General features: G+C 45.8%; 1 protein-coding gene across 1 annotated transcript in view; it reads left to right on the forward strand.

Annotated features, from left to right (window-relative positions):
- LOC149428583 (uncharacterized) overlaps nucleotides 1-24,186 on the forward strand; it is a gene marked incomplete at its 3' end in the record, with an annotated part of 131,406 nt that overhangs the window by 59,130 nt on the left and 48,090 nt on the right. Inside the window, exon 4 of the mRNA XM_089667232.1 lies at nucleotides 12,835-13,251. Coding sequence (XP_089523358.1) covers nucleotides 12,835-13,251 — 417 coding nt within the window. The remainder of the gene's footprint in view (nucleotides 1-12,834; nucleotides 13,252-24,186) is intronic.

The raw sequence follows: 24,186 nt of genomic DNA on the forward strand, positions 1-24,186 counted from the left end.
GTTTTTCGCTTTCTTCCGCGTCTATCAGGTTTTGGTTGCCATTTTAACCGTTTCAATACCGTGCAATTTTCCCCCTTCCTGCCCAGGCCATTTTTCAGGTTTCAGCGCTCTCACACTTTGAATGACAATTGCGCGGTCATACAACATTGTACCCAAACTAAAATTTTATCATTTTCTTCACACAACTAGAGCTTTCTTTTGGTGGTATTTAATCACCGCTGGGGTTTTTATTTTTTGCTAAATTAACAAAAAAAGACCCAAAATTATGAAAAAAAACCACATTTTTCTTTGTTTCTGTTATAAAAGTTTACAAATAAATAATTGTTCTTCATAAATTTAGGCCGAGATGTATTCTGCTACATGTCTTTGGTGAAAATAACCCAAATTAGGATGTATTTTTTAGTTTGTAGGAAAGTTATAGAGTTCACAAACTATGGTATAGATCTGAATATTGATCAATCCTGAAGTACTGTCGGCCAATCTAATTTCTTGAGGTCCAAGAATGTCAGAATAGTACAGATATCCCCCAAATGACCCCTTTTTGCAGAGTAGACAGTCCGACGTACTTCATAAGAGGCATGGCGAGTTTTTTGAAGTTGTATTTTTTTGTCATAATTTTTCGGAAAATGAAAAAATTAAAAAAATTATTTTCACTATTTTTTTTTTACATACTGTCACCAGTGCAGTACAGCGTCATCATATAACTGGCATGGTGGTGATCAGGGACACTGACTGGTGACAGTATGAAAAAAAAATATATATATTTTTTTTTTAATTTTTCTTTTTTTTAATTATATTTAATTTTTTATTACATTTTTTTTTATTTTTTTTAAGATTTTTTTTCATATTTTACTATGACCAAAGTAGTACAATGTTACCATAGTAACACTGTACTACTTTGGGGAAGTGATCAGTATTTCTTTTTTTTTTACACAATTTGCTTATAGCAAAGAATTACTTTGCTATAAGCAAGCATTTGCCTGAATGAAATCGATTCATTCAGCTTTTTTTTTTTTTTGTGCTTAGCTGTGATTTGGTCACAGCTAATCACATGACATGTGCATGTGATTAGCTGTGACCATTCACAGCTAGGCACTAGTATACAATGGATGGCATGAATGAAGCCATCCATTGTATACAACTGTCATGTGACCTGCTGTGATGGGTCACAGCAGGTCACATGGTACCAGCAACGGGAGCCGGTACTCGGATCTGTCATCGGCCATGTCCCAGGTGCACGGACGGCGACAGATCGCACTGCTGCGCCGCTCTGCATTAGCGCAAACTGCGCATGTGCCGGATCACGCCAAATGGCGTGCACCCGGAGTGGAGAAGCACATCTGAAGCCGCCAAACGGCCATTGGCTGGGCGGCTAATGGTTAAAGCATTTGCCATCATTTTAGCTGAGCAGCCGATCATTTTCTGCACTTCTTTATATGTTTTCCCCTCCAATCAACTTTTTAATCAAGGTACGCTGTTCTTCTGAACAATGTCTGGAACAACCCATTTTCCTCAGAATTTCAGAGAGAAATGCACTGTAACCAGCATGTACAACATTTGCTGCCTTCCTTCCTTAAATAAGGGCAATAATTGCCACCTGTTTTTCAAAGAATGAATGACCTCACTAATAGAACTCCACACTGCTATTATATTGAACACGCCCCTTTCAATGAGTGATTCAATGACACAGAATCAGCAGCATGCATGTCATGACTGTTGGGTCTGTTGGATTTCTATGACTCTACTACACCTGCTAGGAAATTATTTGCCATGTAGAAATATCATTTCCACCAAAAACAGCGATTGATCCGGTTAGTGATGTCTGACTGCTAGTATTTTGAACACAACTGTGTACACACACATACACAGACATACACACACATGGACATACATACTGTAGATACACACAGACACACATAGAGAAGCATTTTTCTTGAGCTCTTTCAGGCACTTTTTTTAACACAAAAATGCTTCAAAAACTCCTCAGTGTGAACATCGCCTTGCAGTAAAATAAATGCTGTGTGATTGCAGCAATAGGTTTATTATAGTCAGTATGTTGGGGAGTGACTAATATTACATCTCTTCTGCTTTTCTTTTGTAGGAACGATACCTGTGATAATTTCTCTTCTATTCATCATTTCAGTTTCATCAATGTTGCTTTTATATTGGATACTTTTCTGGAGAGATTTCATTACAGGTAAGTGTCTGACAGTTTATACAAACAATATGGAGTGTAAGGGTATCAATAGGGAGAGATTTATTAGATTAATGGGGATCCAGCCATCCTAAGGAAACAAAACATTTACCATCTTCTGTATATATCATATATAAACTATTGCAGAAATTGTGGGAGGTTTCCGATATGTTTGCCGACATCCTTATTACAGAATTCAGCCACAAACCCCCCTATATAAGTGTGCGATTTGTGAGGAAATGGGATTATTTATTATTTTATTGAGTTGCACCTCTTTATAGATTTCTGTGGGGGCCGTATGGTGAGGAAGACTTACCCAGCTGAGGACTGTACAATATTTCATCCTTTCCCCTCTATTTGGGTGTTTCGTGTTTTCTGTCATCCAATCTGGTGGGATCAATACATTAGTTTGTGGTTTATATATATAATAGACATAGACAAGCCACACCTTCTGTCTCTCTCCACTTTGCTGGTCTCTAGGCGGTGCCAGTGCTTACCTGTGGTGATTCCCAGGGGGCCGTGGAGACCCCTTCCTACCCCTTTATTTTTTTTTGGGGGGGGGGAATTCTAATGTGGTGTTATTTGGTCATACTGCTCTCAGCAATTCCTTATATTGATTGAGCTGTGAGTACTATTAACCCCTCGCCCTCCAGAGGATTCCCCCCCCCCTTCCTGACCAGGCCATGTTTTGCGATACGTGTTACTTTAACTGACAATTGCGCTGTTATGCAACGCAGCACCCAAATGAAATTTATGTCCTTTTTCCCCACAAATAGAGCTTTCTTTTGGTGGTATTTGATCGATCACCTGTGCGTTTTTTATTTTTTGCTGTACACAAAATAAGACCGACAATTTTGAGAAAAAAACTATATTTTTGACTTTTTGCTAGAAATTATCCAGTAAAAATTTTTTTTAAATCAAATTTCATCATAAATTTAGGCCAAAATGTATTCTGCTTCGTGTCTTTGCTGAAAAAAATCCCAATACGTGTAAATTAATTGGTTTACATGAAAGTTATAGTGTTTACAAATGGCGGCATATATACTGGAATTTATTTTTATAATAGTAATGGCGGCGATCAGCGACTTATAGCGGGACTGCGGCGGGCATTCTGACACTAACTCACACTGACTAACTGCCACTGACATCACCAGTGACACCAATACAGTGATCAGTGCTAAGAAAAAGCAGTTTGTGAATGAAAATTTACACTATGAACATTATATCTAAATATCTAAAGGAAATCCCTCAATATTCAATGCAATTGTGCTTGATTGTCATGTTGCCAAAGTCATGTCATCTTAGTGGCATAACTAGAACTTTCAGGGCCACAAGCAACCATGAACCCTGACCCTCAGCCGGGGCCCTTCCCATCAAGCCTGGTGGCGGTACGCCAAGGCCTGGTCGCAAGTGCGACCTTTGTGACCCTGGTAGTTCCACCACTGCTGTCAGTAGGTTTTTTTTATTTTTGTTATTTGTCTATTTATTTTATTTATTACCATTGTTTTATTTGTTTATTTTTGTTATTACATTTTTTAAATATTATTTATTATACATTTTTTTAGGAGCCCCATTGGGGGGCTTTGGTGACACAAACCCCTGATGTTCCACCTTTGGGACCAAGAAAGGAGATTGAGTACACAGTCCTCCTGGCTCCTGCCACTCCTCCTATCCAGGTGTACAGGGGGGATGTAAGAACCCCCTGCATCATGGGGCCGGGTCACAATTGTAACCCCTGCAACCCCTGTAGGTACACCCCTGTGTCATCTGAGTTATGTCTTCTCCATCCATAACCTATATACTGTATATAAATTATGAGCAACTTTAGTGCAGACAAAATCAGCAGGAATGCAGTTCCGGCACCTCCAGCACTGAATGTATCTATGCTAAGGTGTGCTGGAGGGACAATTGATACTGGCTGCTGGGGGATCTATTTTTGTGGTGGGGGGTCTATTGTTGCTGGTGGGAGAACTATTTTGCATGGGATGGATCTTCTATTGCTGGGGGGGTCAATCCTTGCTGGGAGGGATTTACTGTTGAGGAAGGAGTCTATTGTTGCTTGGGTGAATCTATTGTCACTTGGAGGTCCATTGTTGCTGGGGGGGAGGTTCTGTTGTTGCTATCTACAGGGGATCTATCTTACTGCCTTTCTTGTTTTTTCACTATCAAATTCCATACAAATTTATATACCACCTCAAAATGATTCTTGGTTCTGTATTCTTTTAAAGGGGCACCACTGGGAGGTGGGTAGGGGGTGGAACCAAGGAACAGTGCTTGGAGGTGAGTAGGGGGCGGAGACATGGGGGGGGTTGGAAGGGGGGAGTTCTGTGCTTTGTGAAAAAAGCTCTGGTTGTAATAATACTCACATAATCACTCTTTTCACATTACAGTGGACCTGCCAGTGACCTTACATGAATGCATGAATCATTTTCTGACACACACACATATATATATATACAGTACAGCAGCAGTATATTTATTTCAGAGAGGTCCACCTTTTATCATTAGAAAAAAGTCCAGTCAGGGACTCTTCTTAGGCTGTGACGATGTCATCAGTCTGCTGCAGGCAGGAGGAAGCATTTCCTCAGTCTCCTCCCCCAGTGATCAGCCTGTACATTGTAACTTTGTAGAAGGAGGAGGAGGCATTTCCTCAGTCTCTCCTCCCCCAGTGATCACACTGTACATTGTAACTTTGTAGAAAGTCACAAGGTGAGAGCCTGAAGCAGGGGCTGATGTGTGTCAGACATTTGTGAACACAGCCAAGAACTGCACAGGCACAGGATTTACATGACTGAGTTGGCCCTGAGTCAGCAGATGAAGACACTGTCAGGAGGAGTCATGTGATCTCTGTGGGAGGTAATAAATGCCTGGAAGGGGTACACAGACGACATGCTGCACATTTATAATATATCTGGTGACAGGTCCGCTGTATTGCCCAGCAGTTACACAGAACATTTTAGCTCTGAAGTATCAATTATCAATGAATTAATCAAATAATGTGAAGAGCATCTGACCACAAATATATATGAAGTGCATATCAATGTACGGTGGGGGAAATAATGATTTGATTCCCTGCAGATTTTGTACGTTTGCCCACTTACAAAGAAATGAAGGGTCTATAATTTTTATCATAGGTGTATTTTAAATGATGAGACAGAATATCAACCAAAAATCCAGAAAAACAAATGATATATAACATAAATATGTCCACATGAGCTGGTGCCGCTAGAACCTGGACATGGAAATGCACAAAAAAGAGATCCTCAATGCACTCAAATGTGTGAAGCATATGGCAATAGATATCCATACAATGCAGTTGTTGGTGTATGGTGCAAGTCAATTAACTTACATGGGGAACCAGATGAGATGTGGTCTGTGGGAAAACCCATCAACTGTATAGGAGGCCCCAAAGCTGTTGTGAAGGACCCAAGGAAGCCATAATGTATATTGAACATGAAACAGGTGCTGAAACATTATGCTCTACCTATCGAGTAAAGAGAAAAACATGTATGGTGTGTCATATCCAGAAGGTGTAACAGGTAGCATTGGCTTAGGAGGGCTACAAAGTGTACACCAGATGGTGCCTGGTACTGGAACACCTCACCAAAATGTATCCGGGTCCCTCATCCTCCTGCTTTCGAGGTTGTGGCCAGGTGGGAACGTCCCACCAAACGTGGTTGACCTATCCCAAGGTTCTCCACTTTTGGACAAGGATCCACTCTCTCTTACATTCAGTCACCATGGTCAACATTCCCAAAGATGCTTCACCAGCACTGTTGAATGCCCAGTGGACTATATCACAAGATACACGCAAGCTTGATTGAGTGACAGCCTGGAAAAGATCAACCTGGCCTCGATGAAGTGTAAGATAACCTGGATCATGCTCAATGAAAAGATTGTGAGTGTCTTATGGGATAAACAAGCCTTATTCCATAAGATCTGGAACCCCTGTCTATCTTATCTACAGGTACCAGACACCTAGGGGTGGCTCTCGGCTATAAAGGCGATTCCTGAATGGACGCACTCTTGTGTTTTCCTTCTTCTTTTCATGTTCCGCTCCCTCTTTTTTCATTTCTACTTTCCACATTTTTTTCCTCCTGGTAATGCAAACTTGTCTCTGGTGTCAGGACACCTACCCCGACTCATGTTTATCCATTTGGTCACCACAAGTGATACTTTTTTATATAGAGAGAGATGCGGTCTAATGACCCTGCAGGACTGCTGACCAAGATGGATACCCTTCATACATAGGACTTTAGTGTCCTCTTTAGTGGAGATTAGAGTAGAATTTTTTTTATCTTACCCGCTCTTTCACCTATGTGGATCATGTTTAAGGCCTTGTTGTCAACATCCCAGCGACTGGTGTTGTTATCTGCAACCTTTACACTCAATGTTCTGTAATGCATATCTACATTCTATTTTTTATCACTTGTTTCTTATTGTCAACCTAAAAAAAATTACTGAAACAACAGGTGTAACAAATCCACACCTCACATCTGACTCACTGCTCGAGAAGTGAGGTACCATCTTTGTTGCCTGTGGCCCCCAAGTGAACAAAGGATGAGAAGATGGATGGAGCAGCCAATGGTGAATAGTATGTATTCCAAACCAGTAAGAGTTGTCAACCAGACTGGAAATTACATTACAGGAAACTATGCCACAGGAAGGAACATCAAACCATCAGAATCCAGGAAGCTGGGCATCGTGCTTGAAGGAGGCAAACAATATCGGTGTCTGTGGCAACATTTTGAGGCTCTGCCTCTTTGTCAAGCCAGGAGACCAAAAAAAACAGCATTGAAGGTGTGTATGCAAATATAAGGGGGGCACAGATGGAACCTTGCTGCGCTCCCCTAAAACCATTAACCCCTGAGTAGCCTGTCAAAGTCATGTAAGATGCATTGTATAAAATTGTAATTGATTATTACAAACAGAAATCATTAAAGTAAAGCCACCACACAGCCACAAGGCCACACCTACAAACACCTTTCTGCCTAATCTACTGTGTATATGTCAATATTCGCATTAAGTCCATCTGGGATGTAGGTGTTCAGTTTGTGTATCCACTAAGTTTCTTGTTTACACAACTTTAGACATTTTTCCTTATCTGTGAGGTGGCTGGGCATGGCCTCTATAACAAAAACTTGTAGTTCCCTAAAATTCTTATTACGTTTAAGCGAGAAGTTGTGAGGCACACTATGCTTGGTGGAACCCTCTGCAATGAATCTCCTGTGTTCTCTCACCCTTTTCCATAAAGTGTGTTTTGTTCAAGTAACATAAAGTAAATTCCTTGAATGACGTACTGGCTTGAGCATGTAATACACTTACTTATTGTGTAAATATTGCCTACTGAGTCTTTGAAGATGTTTTTAAGCTGTTCATGGTACCAAAACCCAAGAGGGGGGGGTTGATTCGTCCTATCCTGGTACTAAAATCCCTCAACAAATTCCAAAATTTTGAGTGGAATGCGCAAGGTCAATAACTGCGTCTCTGACACAAGGGGATCACCTGGCATCCATGGTCACAGCGCAGTCACAGTGGCGGGCGCAAGCGTGTACCCCCTACCTGGAAGCACAGATCACATACTAGGTACGTGATCCAGGGAACCCGCTTTGCCACCGTACATCCATGTGATGCAGTCAACAAGCGGGTATACAAATATCATACACCATGCAGAGCTTAAATGGCTTAATAATATCCTTAATGAATATCTGTATAGCGTCTCTGTTTAAAAGGAGAAACAAGTATTCCACAATATTACAGATAGGTGATGAATCGTGACAATATATTAGATTATAGTATGGTGACTTCGGTGGTAAATATAGCTGTAGAATGCACTAACCAGATAGCGCTTAATATCGCGCATATAATTGATGGAATTAGGTCATCTGAGGTTGGACATCTAGTGCTCGAAGCTGTTGATAAACACCACCAGGAATATTGGTATTTCAGCCAGTATAACCGAGTGATGCAATATATTGGCTACGTACCTCGGCACCGCTTGGCTTGATTGTGGAACTAGACATCAACTGCTATATTATACCAGTTTATTCTCTTCATTTTATAACTAATTATATTAATCGTGGGAATAAGTTGTTTTAAATCAAAGGCCTATGGTTATGAATTTTATTATATTACTATTTTTAAAAGATCCATTATGACAGTAAAGTGATCTGTTCACAAGCGTCATATAGATTTTATATTTTAGTGATCGGTGTTATTTGATTATCCTCGTTTTAGTTCTTATTTATACATTTGTTTCAAAAAAAATTTTTCTTTTTTCTAATGTTGCCAATTATAGGTGTGATATATACGAAAGAACAGTTTTTACATTAATATTTAATAATAATAATAATTTAATAATTTAATAATTAATATGGACTATATTATACATTCTGTATTTTAATTATCATGCTGCGTTATATATATTTATGGAGTTTTTATATATTCAGTATTTATTTATTGGTATATTTAAAATTATCTGGGTTCTATAATTTTTATATTTTTTATATTTTGAAATTTTTATATATTCACGATTTTATCATAATATTAATTTATCGCTACATAAAATTATTTTTATGTATTAGAATGACTTTTAATGATCATTATTTGTCATTCTAGTAGTTATATATTTATTATATTTGTGGGTTTGGGCATGCCATAGAGTTTTCCAGTGAATTGGGACTTGTAGTTCCACCACTACACTACACACATAAATTAATGACTATATTAATAACATAAGAGGTTATAACCTCCTTTGATATTTGGATAACGAGATTCAAACAATCTCTGGCGTTTAAATAACAATATATATGTTCATTCCACTGTGTGAGTATCCAGTAATTAGTGGCTGTCTGTAAGGAAGTAGAGTAGAGGGAGTTACTAAGCTTTTCCCATTAAACATTGATGTCTTCCATAGGAGTCAATGTTACTTTGGACTTTAAAATGGCCACCGCGCGGACGATCTGCGCATGCGCGAACGGACGGCGATAACGTCACGATAACCTAATGCACATGCACCGCCCACACTATATAAGAAATGTCACTGAGAGCAGCCAGCTTCCTTTGATAACGTGCTACCGCACGAAACATGTCAGGAAGTTGCTCTCAGTGACCCTACCATGTGGATGCTTCATCTGGCCAGGTGCCAAGAGGCAATTTTAAGTGTAAGTGTTACTATTATATATTTTATGCACAATTTAAATAAAGCAGTGTTGCACTATGGAACTCTTTGTGCTTGGGCTCTTTTTTCTTTGAGCCCACCTTTTGAAGAGCCCTGGGGATGACATGCTAACGCACGATTTGGGACATTTCTTTTCTTGAGCAGTATATAAAAGAGAACATGGTCCCGAGATCTCTTAGATGGGACATACCACCAGAAACAGGCGATATTAACAGTGAGTCTGAGTGATATTTGTTTTTTAATAACAAAGGGATAGAATTGCTGAAATTTCTGATCAACAGAAAAAAGAAAAAATTAGAATATTTGGATGTAGAAATAAACAAAACCAAAGAGAAACTTTCTCAATACATGGAGAGTGATGAATATAGAGTAGAATCTGACAAATTGAGATTACTATTAGAAAAAACTGAGAAAGAACAAAGAATTAAAAAGAAGCAAAAATATACACGAGATTTAAATGACTATAGAGAAAAAGAAGTTTTTAAATGGGAAGCCACCAGATATGACTTTATAAATAACCCACAAGAGGTAGAAATAACTACAAAAGCAAAGATAATCTGAATTATAGGGGGAGTTGAGGGAGGAAAAACTCATATAGGCCCCCCCACACCCCTAAATTTTTATCTCAATCAGGTCACGATAATGTGCATCAACCTTCATTTAATATTCCAACTAGGAATAGATTCACACCATTACAAAATTCCTATAGCCCATCTATTGGCTATCGTGACATGAGGACTCTTTCAATGAATCACTATAAACCACATCAGTACTATAGTAACAACCATAGACCTTATAACCATAACCAATACAAACAATAAATGACCAAATTATAAAAATTATAAAAAATTATAAAAATAATGACCAAGGAGGGCAGGGGAAACAATGGCAGGAACATAACCAAATCCAGAATAAATATACCCATAATCAAGCCCCTTCGAACTACAGACAACCTAATTCCTATAATTGGAATAAAAAGGGTCCATTTTTCAGGCAGACTGGATTGGACATCCATTTCCCTTTATGGAGCAGTGGATGTAAACGGACTTGTGTCCATTTATACCAGCCTGCATCTGATCCACTAAAAACAAACAGATGGGGGATCCATTCCTGTCCATCTGGGTAGCTAGGATTAGATGACAGTCAGGTGTAAACGGACAGGCAGTCTGTTTACATCTGACTACCCACAGAAGAAAGCATGCTGTGTCTGCTCTGCATAAGTGGAGCAGACATGGATCTGTCATCCTCCTGCTCAGCGGTGATCATAGGACAGATACCCCACTGAGTCGGTGGACTCCACCCCATGTGAAAGGGGGCTAAAATGATGTAGTGTGCTAAGAGAAGTTTATTTGACACTATATACTCTAGACACCATATTACCAAAAGTATTGGGATGCCGGCTTTTCCACGCACATGAACTTTAATGCCATCTCAGTCTTAATCGGTAGGGTTCAATATTGAGTTGGCCCCACCCTTCCCACGCACATGACCTTTAATGGCCCCTCCCAGTCTTAGTCCGTAGGGTTCAATATTGAGTTGGACCCGCCCTTTGCAGCTATAACAGCTTCAACTCTTCTGGGAAGGCCGTCCACAAGGTTTAGGAGGGTGTCTATGGGAAGGTTGGACCATTCTTCCAGAAGCACATTTGTCAGGTCGGGCACTGATGTCGGGGGAGGAGGCCTGGCTCGCAGTCTCCGCTCTAATTCATCCCAAAGGTGTTCTATGGGGTTGAGGTCAGGACTCTGTGCAGGACAGTCAAGTTCCTCCACCCCAAACTGGCTCCTCCATGTCTTTATGGACCTTGCTTTGTGCACTGGTGGGCAGTCATGTTGGAACAGGAAGAGTCCATCCCCAAACTCTTCCCACATGGTTGGGAACATGAAATTGTCCAAAATGTCACCTTAAGAGTTCCCTTCACTGGAACTAGGGGGCCAAGCCCAACCCCTGAAAACAACCCCACACCATAATCCCCCCCTCCACCAAACTTTACACTTGGCACAATGCAGTCAGGCAAGTACCGTTCTCCTGGCAACCACCAAACCCAGACACATCCATCAGATTGCCAGACAGAGAAGTGTGACTGGTTGCTCCAGAGAACACGTCTCCCCTGCTATAGTGTCCAGTGGTGGCGTACTTTACACCACGGCATTCGACGCTTTGCATTGCACTTGGTGATGGAAGGCTTGGATGCAGCTGCTGGGCCATGGAAACCCATTCCATGAAGCTCTCTACACACTGTTGTTGGGCTCATCTGAAGGCCACACCAAGTTTGGAGGTCTTTAGCTATTGAATCTGCAGACAGTTGGCGACTTCTGCGCACTGTGCGCTTCAGCATGCGCTGACCCCGCCCTGTCTTGTGACGTGGCCTACCACTTTGTGGCTGAGTGGCTGTTGTTCCCAGTTGCTTCCACCTTGTTATAATCTCACTAACAGTTGAGCGTGGAATATTTAGTAGCCAGGAAATGTCACGGATGGACTTATTGCCCAGGTGGCCACCTATCACGGGACCACGCTTGGAGTCACTGAGCTCCTGAGAGCGACCCATTCTTTCACTAATGTTTGTAGAAGCAGTCTGCATGCCTAGGGGCTTGATTGTATACACCTGTGTCCATGGAGGGGATTGGGACATCTGAATCACATGATTGGGAGGGTGGGGCCAATACTTTTGGCAATATAGTGTATGTATTTAGCAGTATATATGCGTGCTTTTGTTACTCCTTGAAAGGAGGGAGCACCTTCAATAAGTCTCACTTCTTTTTTTTCTCCTGTGAAAACTACAAAAATAATAATCAGGAGGGTGCAATGCCTAGTGCATTACCAATAATTTATTGTTCACAAAACATAGATGCCACATGGATACAGAAGTAGAAAGTAAAATCGCATAAAAACCACAAGATACCACAACAAGGGGAATCACATGTATCCATGCAATTCAGCTGGACTGTTGGAGATGTTGGCTAGCATAACTCTGAGGAGGAGTACGCCTTCAAAACGTGTCAGCTTGCCAGTCTAGCTCGGGTACATGGATAAATATGATTCCCCTTGCTGTGGCATCTTGTGTTTTTTTTAGTGATTTTACTTTCCACTTCTGTGAGTATCCATTTGTGAACAATAAATCGTTGATGATGCAGTAGGCATTTTGTGCCCTCCTGATTTTTCGTTTTTGTAGTTTTCACATGTCTTCCCCGGTTGAGGAGAGCAGCATCTACTACACATTCCTGGTGAAGTCCATGATCCATTGTATATCATACATCATTTGTGGTCATCTTCAGTAGACCTCTGAGCGCTGAAATGTACAGAGTTTTTCATGTGTGTACATCTTTGTATCTCTTGGTTGACATTTGTGCTATAAGGGAAATGATGAGAAAATTATCCATCAAGATGCCCTTTAATACATTCATAAGACATATAGAGTAAGATGAACTAGAAATGTATTTGACTTCTTCTCATTGTTTTATAGATGTTCCTACTATATCTAAGATCTCAGGGGATCGTCGTATTACTCATATGAAGAAAACAACTCTAACTTGGCAGATAACACATTTTGGACAAAAAGAAATCCAGATAAATGTATTTCTGAAAAGACGTAATGCCATAAAAAAACAGCTTATTGCCTCCTGGGAATCTACAGAACGGACAACATCCAATAATTCTGTTGTTCTGCCTCTTCTGGAAGGAGATGCTGAACACCAAACATTGTTACCTGTTGAGATGACAAAATCCTGTATAGGAATGTACGAGTATCTCTGCTTCATTACTATCACCCCGAGTGCAGATATAGATGACGGCGCCGTGCTTGGTGTAGAGGTGGAACACGCTTCCCTAAAACTGCCCATCTCTGCATGCAGGACTCTGAATGTGTACAATACAGTAGCAGGTAAGTAGTGGGTATGCTGTAGGTACTGAAAAAGGGTTTTATACTTAGTGTTGCTAAACCCAGAACCCGGCATTCACTATATCCGGTCACCCCGGACCCCGCATTCACTATATCCGCTCTCCCCGGACCCAGCATTCACTATATCCGGTCACCCCGGACCCTGCATTCACTATATCCGCTCTCCCCGAACCCCGCATTCACTATATCCGCTCTTCCCGGACCCCGCATTCACTATATCCGCTCTCCCCGGCCCCGGCATTCACTATATCCGCTCTCCCCGGACCCGGCATTCACTATATCCGCTCTCCCCGGACCCAGCATTCACTATATCCGCTCTCCCCGGAACCCACATTCACTTTATCCGCTCTCCCCGGACCCTGCATTCACTATATCCACTCTCCCCAGACCCCGCATTCACTATATACACTCTCCCCGGACCCCGCATTCACTATATCTGCTCTCCCCGGACCCGGCATTCACTATATCCGCTCTCCCCGGACCCTGCATTCACTATATCCGCTCTCCCCGGACCCTGCATTCACTATGTCCACTCTCCCCGGACCCTGCATTCACTATATCCACTCTCCCCGGACCCCGCATTCACTATATCCGCTCCTCCCCGGACCCCGCATTCACTATATCCGCTCTCCCCGGACCCCGCATTCACTATATACACTCTCCCCGGACCCCGCATTCACTATATCTGCTCTCCCCGGACCCCGCATTCACTATATCCACTCTCCCCGGACCCTGCATTCACTATATACACTCTCCCCGGACCCCGCATTCACTATATCCGCTCTCCCCGAACCCCGCATTCACTATATCCGCTCTCCCCGGACCCCGCATTCCCTATATCCGCTCTCCCCGGACCCCGCATTCCCTATATCCGCTCTCCCTGGACCCCGTATTCACTATATCTGCTCTCCCCGGACCCCGCATTCACTATATCTGCTCTCCCCGGACCCCGCATTCACTATATCCACGCTCCCCGGACCCCGCATTCACTATATCTCCTCTCGCTGAACCCCGCATTCCCTATATCTGCTCTCCCTGGACCCCGCATTCACTATATCTGCTCTCCCCGGACCCCGCATTCACTATATCCGCTCTCCCCGGACCCCGCATTCACTATATCTGCTCTCCCCGGACCCCGCATTCACTATATCTGCTCTCCCATAGTACACAGAACATGGAAATGCAATTATTTTAGTAAATATAAACTGCTAAATCCCTTTTCTCATCAGCAGTATATAGCAGTCTTGTGACTTCTATCAGTGTCCAGCAGAGCAATGGTTAAAGCTTGTTGGAGAAGTTTTCATTTTGCTCTAGGAGGTTGCAGAATCCCTGACCTCTGTCTGGACAGTACTGATTGACCCTGTGCTGATGACATGCACTCTTCCGGGAAAAAAAACCTAGCAACACACACCAATCAGAGGATGTGCAGAGTGACTGCACAAAAAATGTCTTATTAGGAGATAAGAGGGAGACACTAGAAGGGGAGGATCAGAAAAGACAGGATCAAACAGTGTTTTTACACAATGCGGATTATTAACCCTTTAGTTTCCCCAGTGAGTATAACAAGCATGCTTTAGTGCATCTACAGACTGATTGTACTGTTGTGGGTTTAGGAACAGCAATAAAGCGATACTAATGGTGTTATATGATAAAAGATGTTATACTTACCTGCTGTGTGTAGCGGATTTGCACAGAGCAGCCTGGATCCTCCTCTTCTCAGGTCACCCGCCGGCGCTCCTGGCTCCTCCTTCCTGTCAAGTGCCCCCATAGTAAACAGCTTGTTGGGCCAATCAAGAGAGGAGGAAGAGGAGATGGCATGCGGGATGGATAATAATGTCCGGGAAAATTGGTGAAAATGTCTAGAACTTCTTTTTTGATTATTTTAACTTTTCTGTAACCGCTGAAAGAAGCAATTTAAGGCCCCCCAACCCCCATTTTAATTTGGGATAATAGATCTGAGGAAGGATGGTGACTATGGTGATTATAGAGACGATCGAGATCCCTAGTGAGGGTATTGATGTCTGGCTTTACTCCAGGCTGCTGCTAGGCTAATAAAATGACCACTTATGACAGCCTTATGGGCCGTCCAAAGGGAGGCGGGTGAAAGAGAAACTAAATTGCTGAAGGTAAAGTACCGTATATACTCGAGTATAAGCCGTCCCGAATATAAGCCGAGGTACCTAATTTTACCTCAAAAAACTGGGAAAAACTATTGACTCGAGTATAAGCCGAGGGGGTAGGAATAGTGCCCCATCGTTGGTGTCAGTGGGGGGAGGAATAGTGCCCCATCATTGGTGTCAGTGGGGGGAGGAATAGTGCCCCTTCATTGGTGTCAGTGGGGGAGGAATAGTGCCCCATCGTTGGTGTCAGTGGGGGGGGGGGGAGGAATAGTGCCCCATCATTGGTGTCAGTGTGGGAGGAATAGTGCCCCATCATTGGTGTCAGTGTGGGAGGAATAGTGCCCCATCGTTGGTGTTAGTGGGAGGAATAGTGCCCCATCGTTGGTGTTAGTGGGAGGAATAGTGCCCCATCATTGGTGTCAGTGTGGGAGGAATAGTGCCCCATCGTTGGTGTTAGTGGGAGGAATGGTGCCCCATCATTGGTGTCAGTGTGGGAGGAATAGTGCCCCATCATTGGTGTCAGTGTGGGAGGAATAGTGCCCCATCGTTGGTGTTAGTGGGAGGAATGGTGCCCCATCATTGGTGTCAGTGTGGGAGGAATAGTGCCCCATCATTGGTGTCAGTGTGGGAGGAATAGTGCCCCATCGTTGGTGTTAGTGGGAGGAATAGTGCCCCATCGTTGGTGTTAGTGGGAGGAATAGTGCCCCATCATTGGTGTCAGTGTGGGAGGAATAGTGCCCCATCGTTGGTGTTAGTGAGGGGGGGATTACTGCCCCATCGTTTGTGTCAGTGGGGGGAGGAATAGTGCCCCATCGTTGGTGTCAGTGGGGGGAGGAATAGTGCCCCATCGTTGGTGTCAGTGGGGGGAGGACAAGTGCCCCATCGTTGGTGTCAGTGGGGGGAGGACAAGTGCCCCATCGTTGGTGTCAGTGGGGGGAGGACGAGTGCCCCATCGTTGGTGTCAGTGGGGGGAGGAATAGTGCCCCATCGTTGGTGACCCCTGCTCCAGCCTGGGCTCGTTCGCTCCCTCCCTCTCCCATGGTACACACTTACCGGTCAGATGTCTTCCTTCTCCGGCCGTTGTCCTCGATCGTTCTGCGCGGTACCGCTCGGCTCCTCCTCTCCAAGCTCCACCTCCTCGCCGGTGACTGGCCGCCGGAACTGTAGCTCAGGAGAGGCACACAGGCACCCAATCACCGGCGAGAGGAGGAGCCGAGCGGCACCGCAGATTGAGCGAGTGAGGAGGAGGAAAGCGGCCGGAGAAGGAAGACATCTGACAGGTAAGTGTGTACCATGGGAGAGGGAGGGAGCGAACGAGCCCAGGCTGGAGCAGGGGTCACCAACGATGGGGCGCTATTCCTCCCCCCACTGACACCAACGATGGGGCACTATTCCTCCCCCCACTGACACCAACGATGGGGCACTATTCCTCCCACTGACACCAACGATGGGGCACTCGTCCTCCCCCCACTGACACTAACGATGGGGCACTCGTCCTCCCCCCACTGACACCAACGATGGGGCACTATTCCTCCCCCCACTGACACCAACGATGGGGCAGTAATCCCCCCCCCACTAACACCAACGATGGGGCACTATTCCTCCCACACTGACAGGATTGATCCCGGGGGTGTGTCCAGATGACAGGGACGGCATGTCATCTGCAACGTTGACTCGACGTTGACTCGAGTATAAGCCGAGGGGGCCGTTTTTCAGCACAAAAAATGGGCTGAAAAACTCGGCTTATACTCGAGTATATACGGTAACCATTGATTTGTTTAGAAATGGGGCGAGTAGAATATATAACCTCGTGCTCTGACAGTATGATCCCACCATGTATCAATCAATTGTAAAAAATGCCGGGACCTCGATAAAGACTTAGGAAAAGCTTTAGATGACCCAGAGACTGCTTCTATCTAATGCCTGGTGGGCAACTAGGTTAAAGTCAACACCAATTAGATGAGGTGAGTGGCACTGGTCTAGGGTTGCATAGTAAGTCTGCCTGAAATAAAAACAAAAGTTTATCCAGTTAAACCAACGTAAAGAGCACCCCTCTTGTCCTCTGTCATGACCTCAGGGTGAATAACTCTACACCGAGTTCACTATATGATGTATTTATCCCCAGTTATGTATTATACATGGTGATCATATCCCCCCTTATGTATTAAACATGGAGATCATATCCCCCTTATGTATTATACATGGAGATCATATCCCCCCTTATGTATTATACATGTTGATCATATCCCCCCTTATGTATTATACATGGAGATCATATCCCCCTTATGTATTATACATGGAGATCATATCCCCCCTTATGTATTATACATGGTGATCCTATCCCCCTTATGTATTATACATGGAGATCATATCCCCCTTATGTATTATACATGGTGATCATATCCCCCTTATGTATTATACATGGTGATCATATCCCCCCCTTATGTATTATACATGGAGATCATATCCCCCTTATGTATTATACATGGTGATCATATCCCCCTTATGTATTATACATGGAGATCATATCCCTCCCTTATGTATTATACATGGAGTTCATATCCCCCCTTATGTATTATACATGGAGATCATATCCCCCCTTATGTATTTCTACATGGTGATCATATCCCCCCTTATGTATTATACATGGAGATCATATGCCCCTTATGTATTATACATGGAGATCATATCCCCCCCCTTATGTATTATAGATGGTAATCATATCACCCCTTATGTATTATACATGGAGATCATATCCCCCCTTATGTATTATACATGGAGATCATATCCCCCCTTATGTATTGCTACATAGAGATCATATCCCCCTTATGTATAATACATAGAGATCATATCCCCCCCTTATGTATTCTACATGGAGATCATATCCCCCTTATGTATTAAACATGGAGATCATATCCCCCCTTATGTATTATACATGGTGATCATATCCCCCCTTATGTATTATACATGGTGATCATATCCCCCCCTTATGTATTATAAATGGAGATCATACCCCCCCTATGTATAATACATGGAGATCATATCCCCCCTTATGTATTATACATGGAGATCATATCCCCCCTTATGTATTATACATGGAGATCATATCACCCCTTATGTATTATACATGGAGATCATATCCCCCCTTATGTATTATACATGGTGATCATATCCCCCCTTATGTATTATACATGGAGATCATATCCCTCCTTATGTATTATACATGGAGATCATATCCCCCCTTATGTATTATACATGGTGATCATATCCCCCTTATGTATTATACATGGAGATCATATCCCCCTTATGTATTATACATGAAGATCATATCCCCCCCTTATGTATTATACATGGAGATCACACCCCCCTTATGTATTATACATGGAGATCATATCCCCCCTTATGTATTATACATGGAGATCATATCCCCCCTTATGTATTATATATGGAGATCATATCCCCCCTTATGTATTATACATGGAGATCATATCCCCTCTTATGTATTATACATGGAGATCATATCCCCCCTTATGTATTATACATGGAGATCATATCCCCCCTTATGTATTATACATGGAGATCATATCCCCCCTTATGTATTATACATGGAGATCATATCCCCCCTTATGTATTATACATGGAGATCATATCCCCCCTTATGTATTATACATGGAGATCATATCCCCCCTTATGTATTATACATGGTGATCATATCCCCCTCTTATGTATTATACATGGAGATCATATCCCCTCTTATGTATTATACATGGAGATCATATCCCCCCTTATGTATTATACATGGTGATCATATCCCCCCTTATGTATTGCTACATAGAGATCATATCCCCCCTTATGTATTATACATTGAGATCATATCCCCCCTTATGTATTATACATGGAGATCATATCCCCCCTTATGTATTTCTACATGGTGATCATATCCCCCCTTATGTATTATACATGGAGATTAGAGATGAGCGAAGTATTCAAAAATTCGATTCGACTGATTCGGCGAATTCGTGGAAAATAATCGATTCGAGTCGAATATATTCGCTGTGAATTTAACTTAAAAAAGGGTGTTTCTAGGCTTCAGAGAGACTTTATATTAGTGCAGAACACTGTACCTTTAATTTAAATGCCCTTGGAGTCTGCTGGGGAAGAGAAATAATACTGTCAGTCAGTATGACATGCAGATGAGTGCCGTCGATCTTAGAATCACCGCACACTTCACTCATTTGGCCAGTCACGGGGCCAAAACCAGTGTTTGGAGCCACAGTGTGGCGGTGGAGGCAGCAGCAATGGGAGGCCATACAGCACCCTATGACAAAATGGAAACCAGCAGGAGTGTGAGGAGACCTGAAAGTGGCACATGGCAGAGTGGGAGCAATGGGAGGCGGTACAGGGACCCATGTCACACTGTGCACCCAGCAGCAGCGTGACCAGGCGGTACGGGGGCCCATGGCAGATTTGGGGCCTGGCAGCACCTATGGGAGGCCTGTAATCTGCCAGCAACCTATGACAAAATGGAAACCAGCAGGAGTGTGAGGAGACCTGAAAGTGGCACATGGCAGAGTGTGGCGATGGAAACAGCAGCAATGGGAGGCGGTACAGGGACCCATGACACACTGTGGACCCAGCAGCAGCGTGACGAGGCGGTCCGGGGGCCCATGGCAGATTTGGGGCCTGGCAGCACCTATGGGAGGCCTGTAATCTGCCAGCAACCTATGACAAAATGGAAACCAGCAGGAGTGTGAGGAGACCTGAAAGTGGCACATGGCAGAGTGGGAGCAATGGGAGGCGGTACAGGGACCCATGTCACACTGTGGACCCAGCAGCAGCGTGACCAGGCGGTACGGGGGCCCATGGCAGATTTGGGGCCTGGCAGCACCTATGGGAGGCCTGTAATCTGCCAGCAACCTATGACAAAATGGAAACCAGCAGGAGTGTGAGGAGACCTGAAAGTGGCACATGGCAGAGTGGGAGCAATGGGAGGCCGTACAGGGACCCATGTCACACTGTGGACCCAGCAGCAGCGTGACCAGGCGGTACGGGGGCCCATGGCAGATTTGGGGCCTGGCAGCACCTATGGGAGGCCTGTAATCTGCCAGCATCCTATGACAAAATGGAACACAGCAGCAGTGTGAGGAGACCTGAAAGTGGCACATGGCAGAGTGTGGCGTTGGAGACAGCAGCAATGGGAGGCCGTACAGGGACCCATGAGACACTGTGGACCTTGCAGCAGCGTGAGGAGGCGGTACAGGGGCCCATGGCAGATTAGGGGCCTGGCCGCAGCAATGTGAGGCCCGTAATCTGCCAGCATCCTATGACAAAATGGAACCCAGCAGCAGTGTGAGGAGACCTGAAAGTGGCACATGGCAGAGTGTGGCGATGGAGACAGCAGCAATGGGAGGCGGTACAGGGAACCATGACACACTGTGGACCTAGCAGCAGCGTGAGGAGGCGGTACGGGGGCCCATGGCAGATTTGGGGCCTGGCAGCACCTATGGGAGGCCTGTAATCTGCCAGCATCCTATGACAAAATGGAACCCAGCAGGAGTGTGAGGAGACCTGAAAGTGGCACATGGCAGAGTGTGGCGATGGAGACAGCAGGATTGGGAGGCGGTACAGGGAACCATGACACACTGTGGACCTAGCAGCAGCGTGAGGAGGCGGTACGGGGGCCCATGGCAGATTTGGGGACTGGCAGCAGCTATGGGAGGCCTGTAATCTGCCAGCAACCTATGACAAAATGGAAACCAGCAGGAGTGTGAGGAGACCTGAAAGTGGCACATGGCAGAGTGGGAGCAATGGGAGGCCGTACAGGGACCCATGTCACACTGTGGACCCAGCAGCAGCGTGACCAGGCGGTACGGGGGCCCATGGCAGATTTGGGGCCTGGCAGCACCTATTGGAGGCCTGTAATCTGCCAGCAACCTATGACAAAATGGAAACCAGCAGGAGTGTGAGGAGACCTGAAAGTGGCACATGGCAGAGTGGGAGCAATGGGAGGCGGTACAGGGACCCATGTCACACTGTGGACCCAGCAGCAGCGTGACCAGGAGGTACGGGGGCCCATGGCAGATTTGGGGCCTGGCAGCACCTATGGGAGGCCTGTAATCTGCCAGCAACCTATGACAAAATGGAAACCAGCAGGAGTGTGAGGAGACCTGAAAGTGGCACATGGCAGAGTGGGAGCAATGGGAGGCGGTACAGGGACCCATGACACACTGTGGACCCAGCAGCAGCGTGAGGAGGCGGTAAGGGGGCCCATGGCCGATTTGGGGCCTGGCAGCACCTATGGGAGGCATGTAATCTGCCAGCAACCTATGACAAAATGGAAACCAGCAGGAGTGTGAGGAGACCTGAAAGTGGCACATGGCAGAGTGGGAGCAATGGGAGGCGGTACAGGGACCCATGACACACTGTGGACCCAGCAGCAGCGTGTCCAGACGGTACGGGGGCCCATGGCAGATTTGGGGCCTGGCAGCACCTATGGGAGGCCTGTAATCTGCCAGCAACCTATGACAAAATGGAAACCAGCAGGAGTGTGAGGAGACCTGAAAGTGGCACATGGCAGAGTGGGAGCAATGGGAGGCCGTACAGGGACCCATGACACACTGTGGACCCAGCAGCAGTGTGACGAGGCGGTCCGGGGGCCCATGGCAGATTTGGGGCCTGGCAGCACCTATGGGAGGCCTGTAATCTGCCAGCAACCTATGACAAAATGGAAACCAGCAGGAGTGTGAGGAGACCTGAAAGTGGCACATGGCAGAGTGTGGCGATGGAAACAGCAGCAATGGGAGGCGGTACAGGGACCCATGACACACTGTGGACCCAGCAGCAGCGTGACGAGGCGGTCCGGGGGCCCATGGCAGATTTAGGGCCTGGCAGCACCTATGGGAGGCCTGTAATCTGCCAGCAACCTATGACAAAATGGAAACCAGCAGGAGTGTGAGGAGACCTGAAAGTGGCACATGGCAGAGTGTGGTGATGGAAACAGCAGCAATGGGAGGCGGTACAGGGACCCATGACACACTGTGGACCCAGCAGCAGCGTGACCAGGCGGTACGGGGGCCCATGGCAGATTTGGGGCCTGGCAGCACCTATGGGAGGCCTGTAATCTGCCAGCAACCTATGACAATTTGGAAACCAGCAGGAGTGTGAGGAGACCTGAAAGTGGCACATGGCAGAGTGGGAGCAATGGGAGGCCGTACAGGGACCCATGACACACTGTGGACCCAGCAGCAGTGTGACGAGGCGGTCCGGGGGCCCATGGCAGATTTGGGGCCTGGCAGCACCTATGGGAGGCCTGTAATCTGCCAGCAACCTATGACAAAATGGAAACCAGCAGGAGTGTGAGGAGACCTGAAAGTGGCACATGGCAGAGTGGGAGCAATGGGAGGCGGTACAGGGACCCATGTCACACTGTGGACCCAGCAGCAGCGTGACCAGGCGGTACGGGGGCCCATGGCAGATTTGGGGCCTGGCAGCACCTATGGGAGGCCTGTAATCTGCCAGCAACCTATGACAAAATGGAAACCAGCAGGAGTGTGAGGAGACCTGAAAGTGGCACATGGCAGAGTGGGAGCAATGGGAGGCCGTACAGGGACCCATGACACACTGTGGACCCAGCAGCAGTGTGACGAGGCGGTCCGGGGGCCCATGGCAGTTTTGGGGCCTGGCAGCACCTATGGGAGGCCTGTAATCTGCCAGCAACCTATGACAAAATGGAAACCAGCAGGAGTGTGAGGAGACCTGAAAGTGGCACATGGCAGAGTGGGAGCAATGGGAGGCGGTACAGGGACCCATGTCACACTGTGGACCCAGCAGCAGCGTGACCAGGCGGTACGGGGGCCCATGGCAGATTTGGGGCCTGGCAGCACCTATGGGAGGCCTGTAATCTGCCAGCAACCTATGACAAAATGGAAACCAGCAGGAGTGTGAGGAGACCTGAAAGTGGCACATGGCAGAGTGGGAGCAATGGGAGGCCGTACAGGGACCCATGTCACACTGTGGACCCAGCAGCAGCGTGACCAGGCGGTACGGGGGCCCATGGCAGATTTGGGGCCTGGCAGCACCTATGGGAGGCCTGTAATCTGCCAGCATCCTATGACAAAATGGAACCCAGCAGCAGTGTGAGGAGACCTGAAAGTGGCACATGGCAGAGTGTGGCGTTGGAGACAGCAGCAATGGGAGGCCGTACAGGGACCCATGAGACACTGTGGACCTAGCAGCAGCGTGAGGAGGCGGTACGGGGGCCCATGGCAGATTAGGGGCCTGGCCACAGCAATGTGAGGCCCGTAATCTGCCAGCATCCTATGACAAAATGGAACCCAGCAGCAGTGTGAGGAGACCTGAAAGTGGCACATGGCAGAGTGTGGCGATGGAAACAGCAGCAATGGGAGGCGGTACAGGGACCCATGACACACTGTGGACCCAGCAGCAGCGTGACGAGGCGGTCCGGGGGCCCATGGCAGATTTAGGGCCTGGCAGCACCTATGGGAGGCCTGTAATCTGCCAGCAACCTATGACAAAATGGAAACCAGCAGGAGTGTGAGGAGACCTGAAAGTGGCACATGGCAGAGTGTGGTGATGGAAACAGCAGCAATGGGAGGCGGTACAGGGACCCATGACACACTGTGGACCCAGCAGCAGCGTGACCAGGCGGTACGGGGGCCCATGGCAGATTTGGGGCCTGGCAGCACCTATGGGAGGCCTGTAATCTGCCAGCAACCTATGACAATTTGGAAACCAGCAGGAGTGTGAGGAGACCTGAAAGTGGCACATGGCAGAGTGG

Source organism: Staurois parvus, unplaced genomic scaffold (assembly GCF_062004578.1).
Source record: "Staurois parvus isolate SC_StPar_1 unplaced genomic scaffold, SC_StPar_1.0 ptg003116l, whole genome shotgun sequence".
Lineage (NCBI taxonomy): Eukaryota > Metazoa > Chordata > Amphibia > Anura > Ranidae > Staurois > Staurois parvus.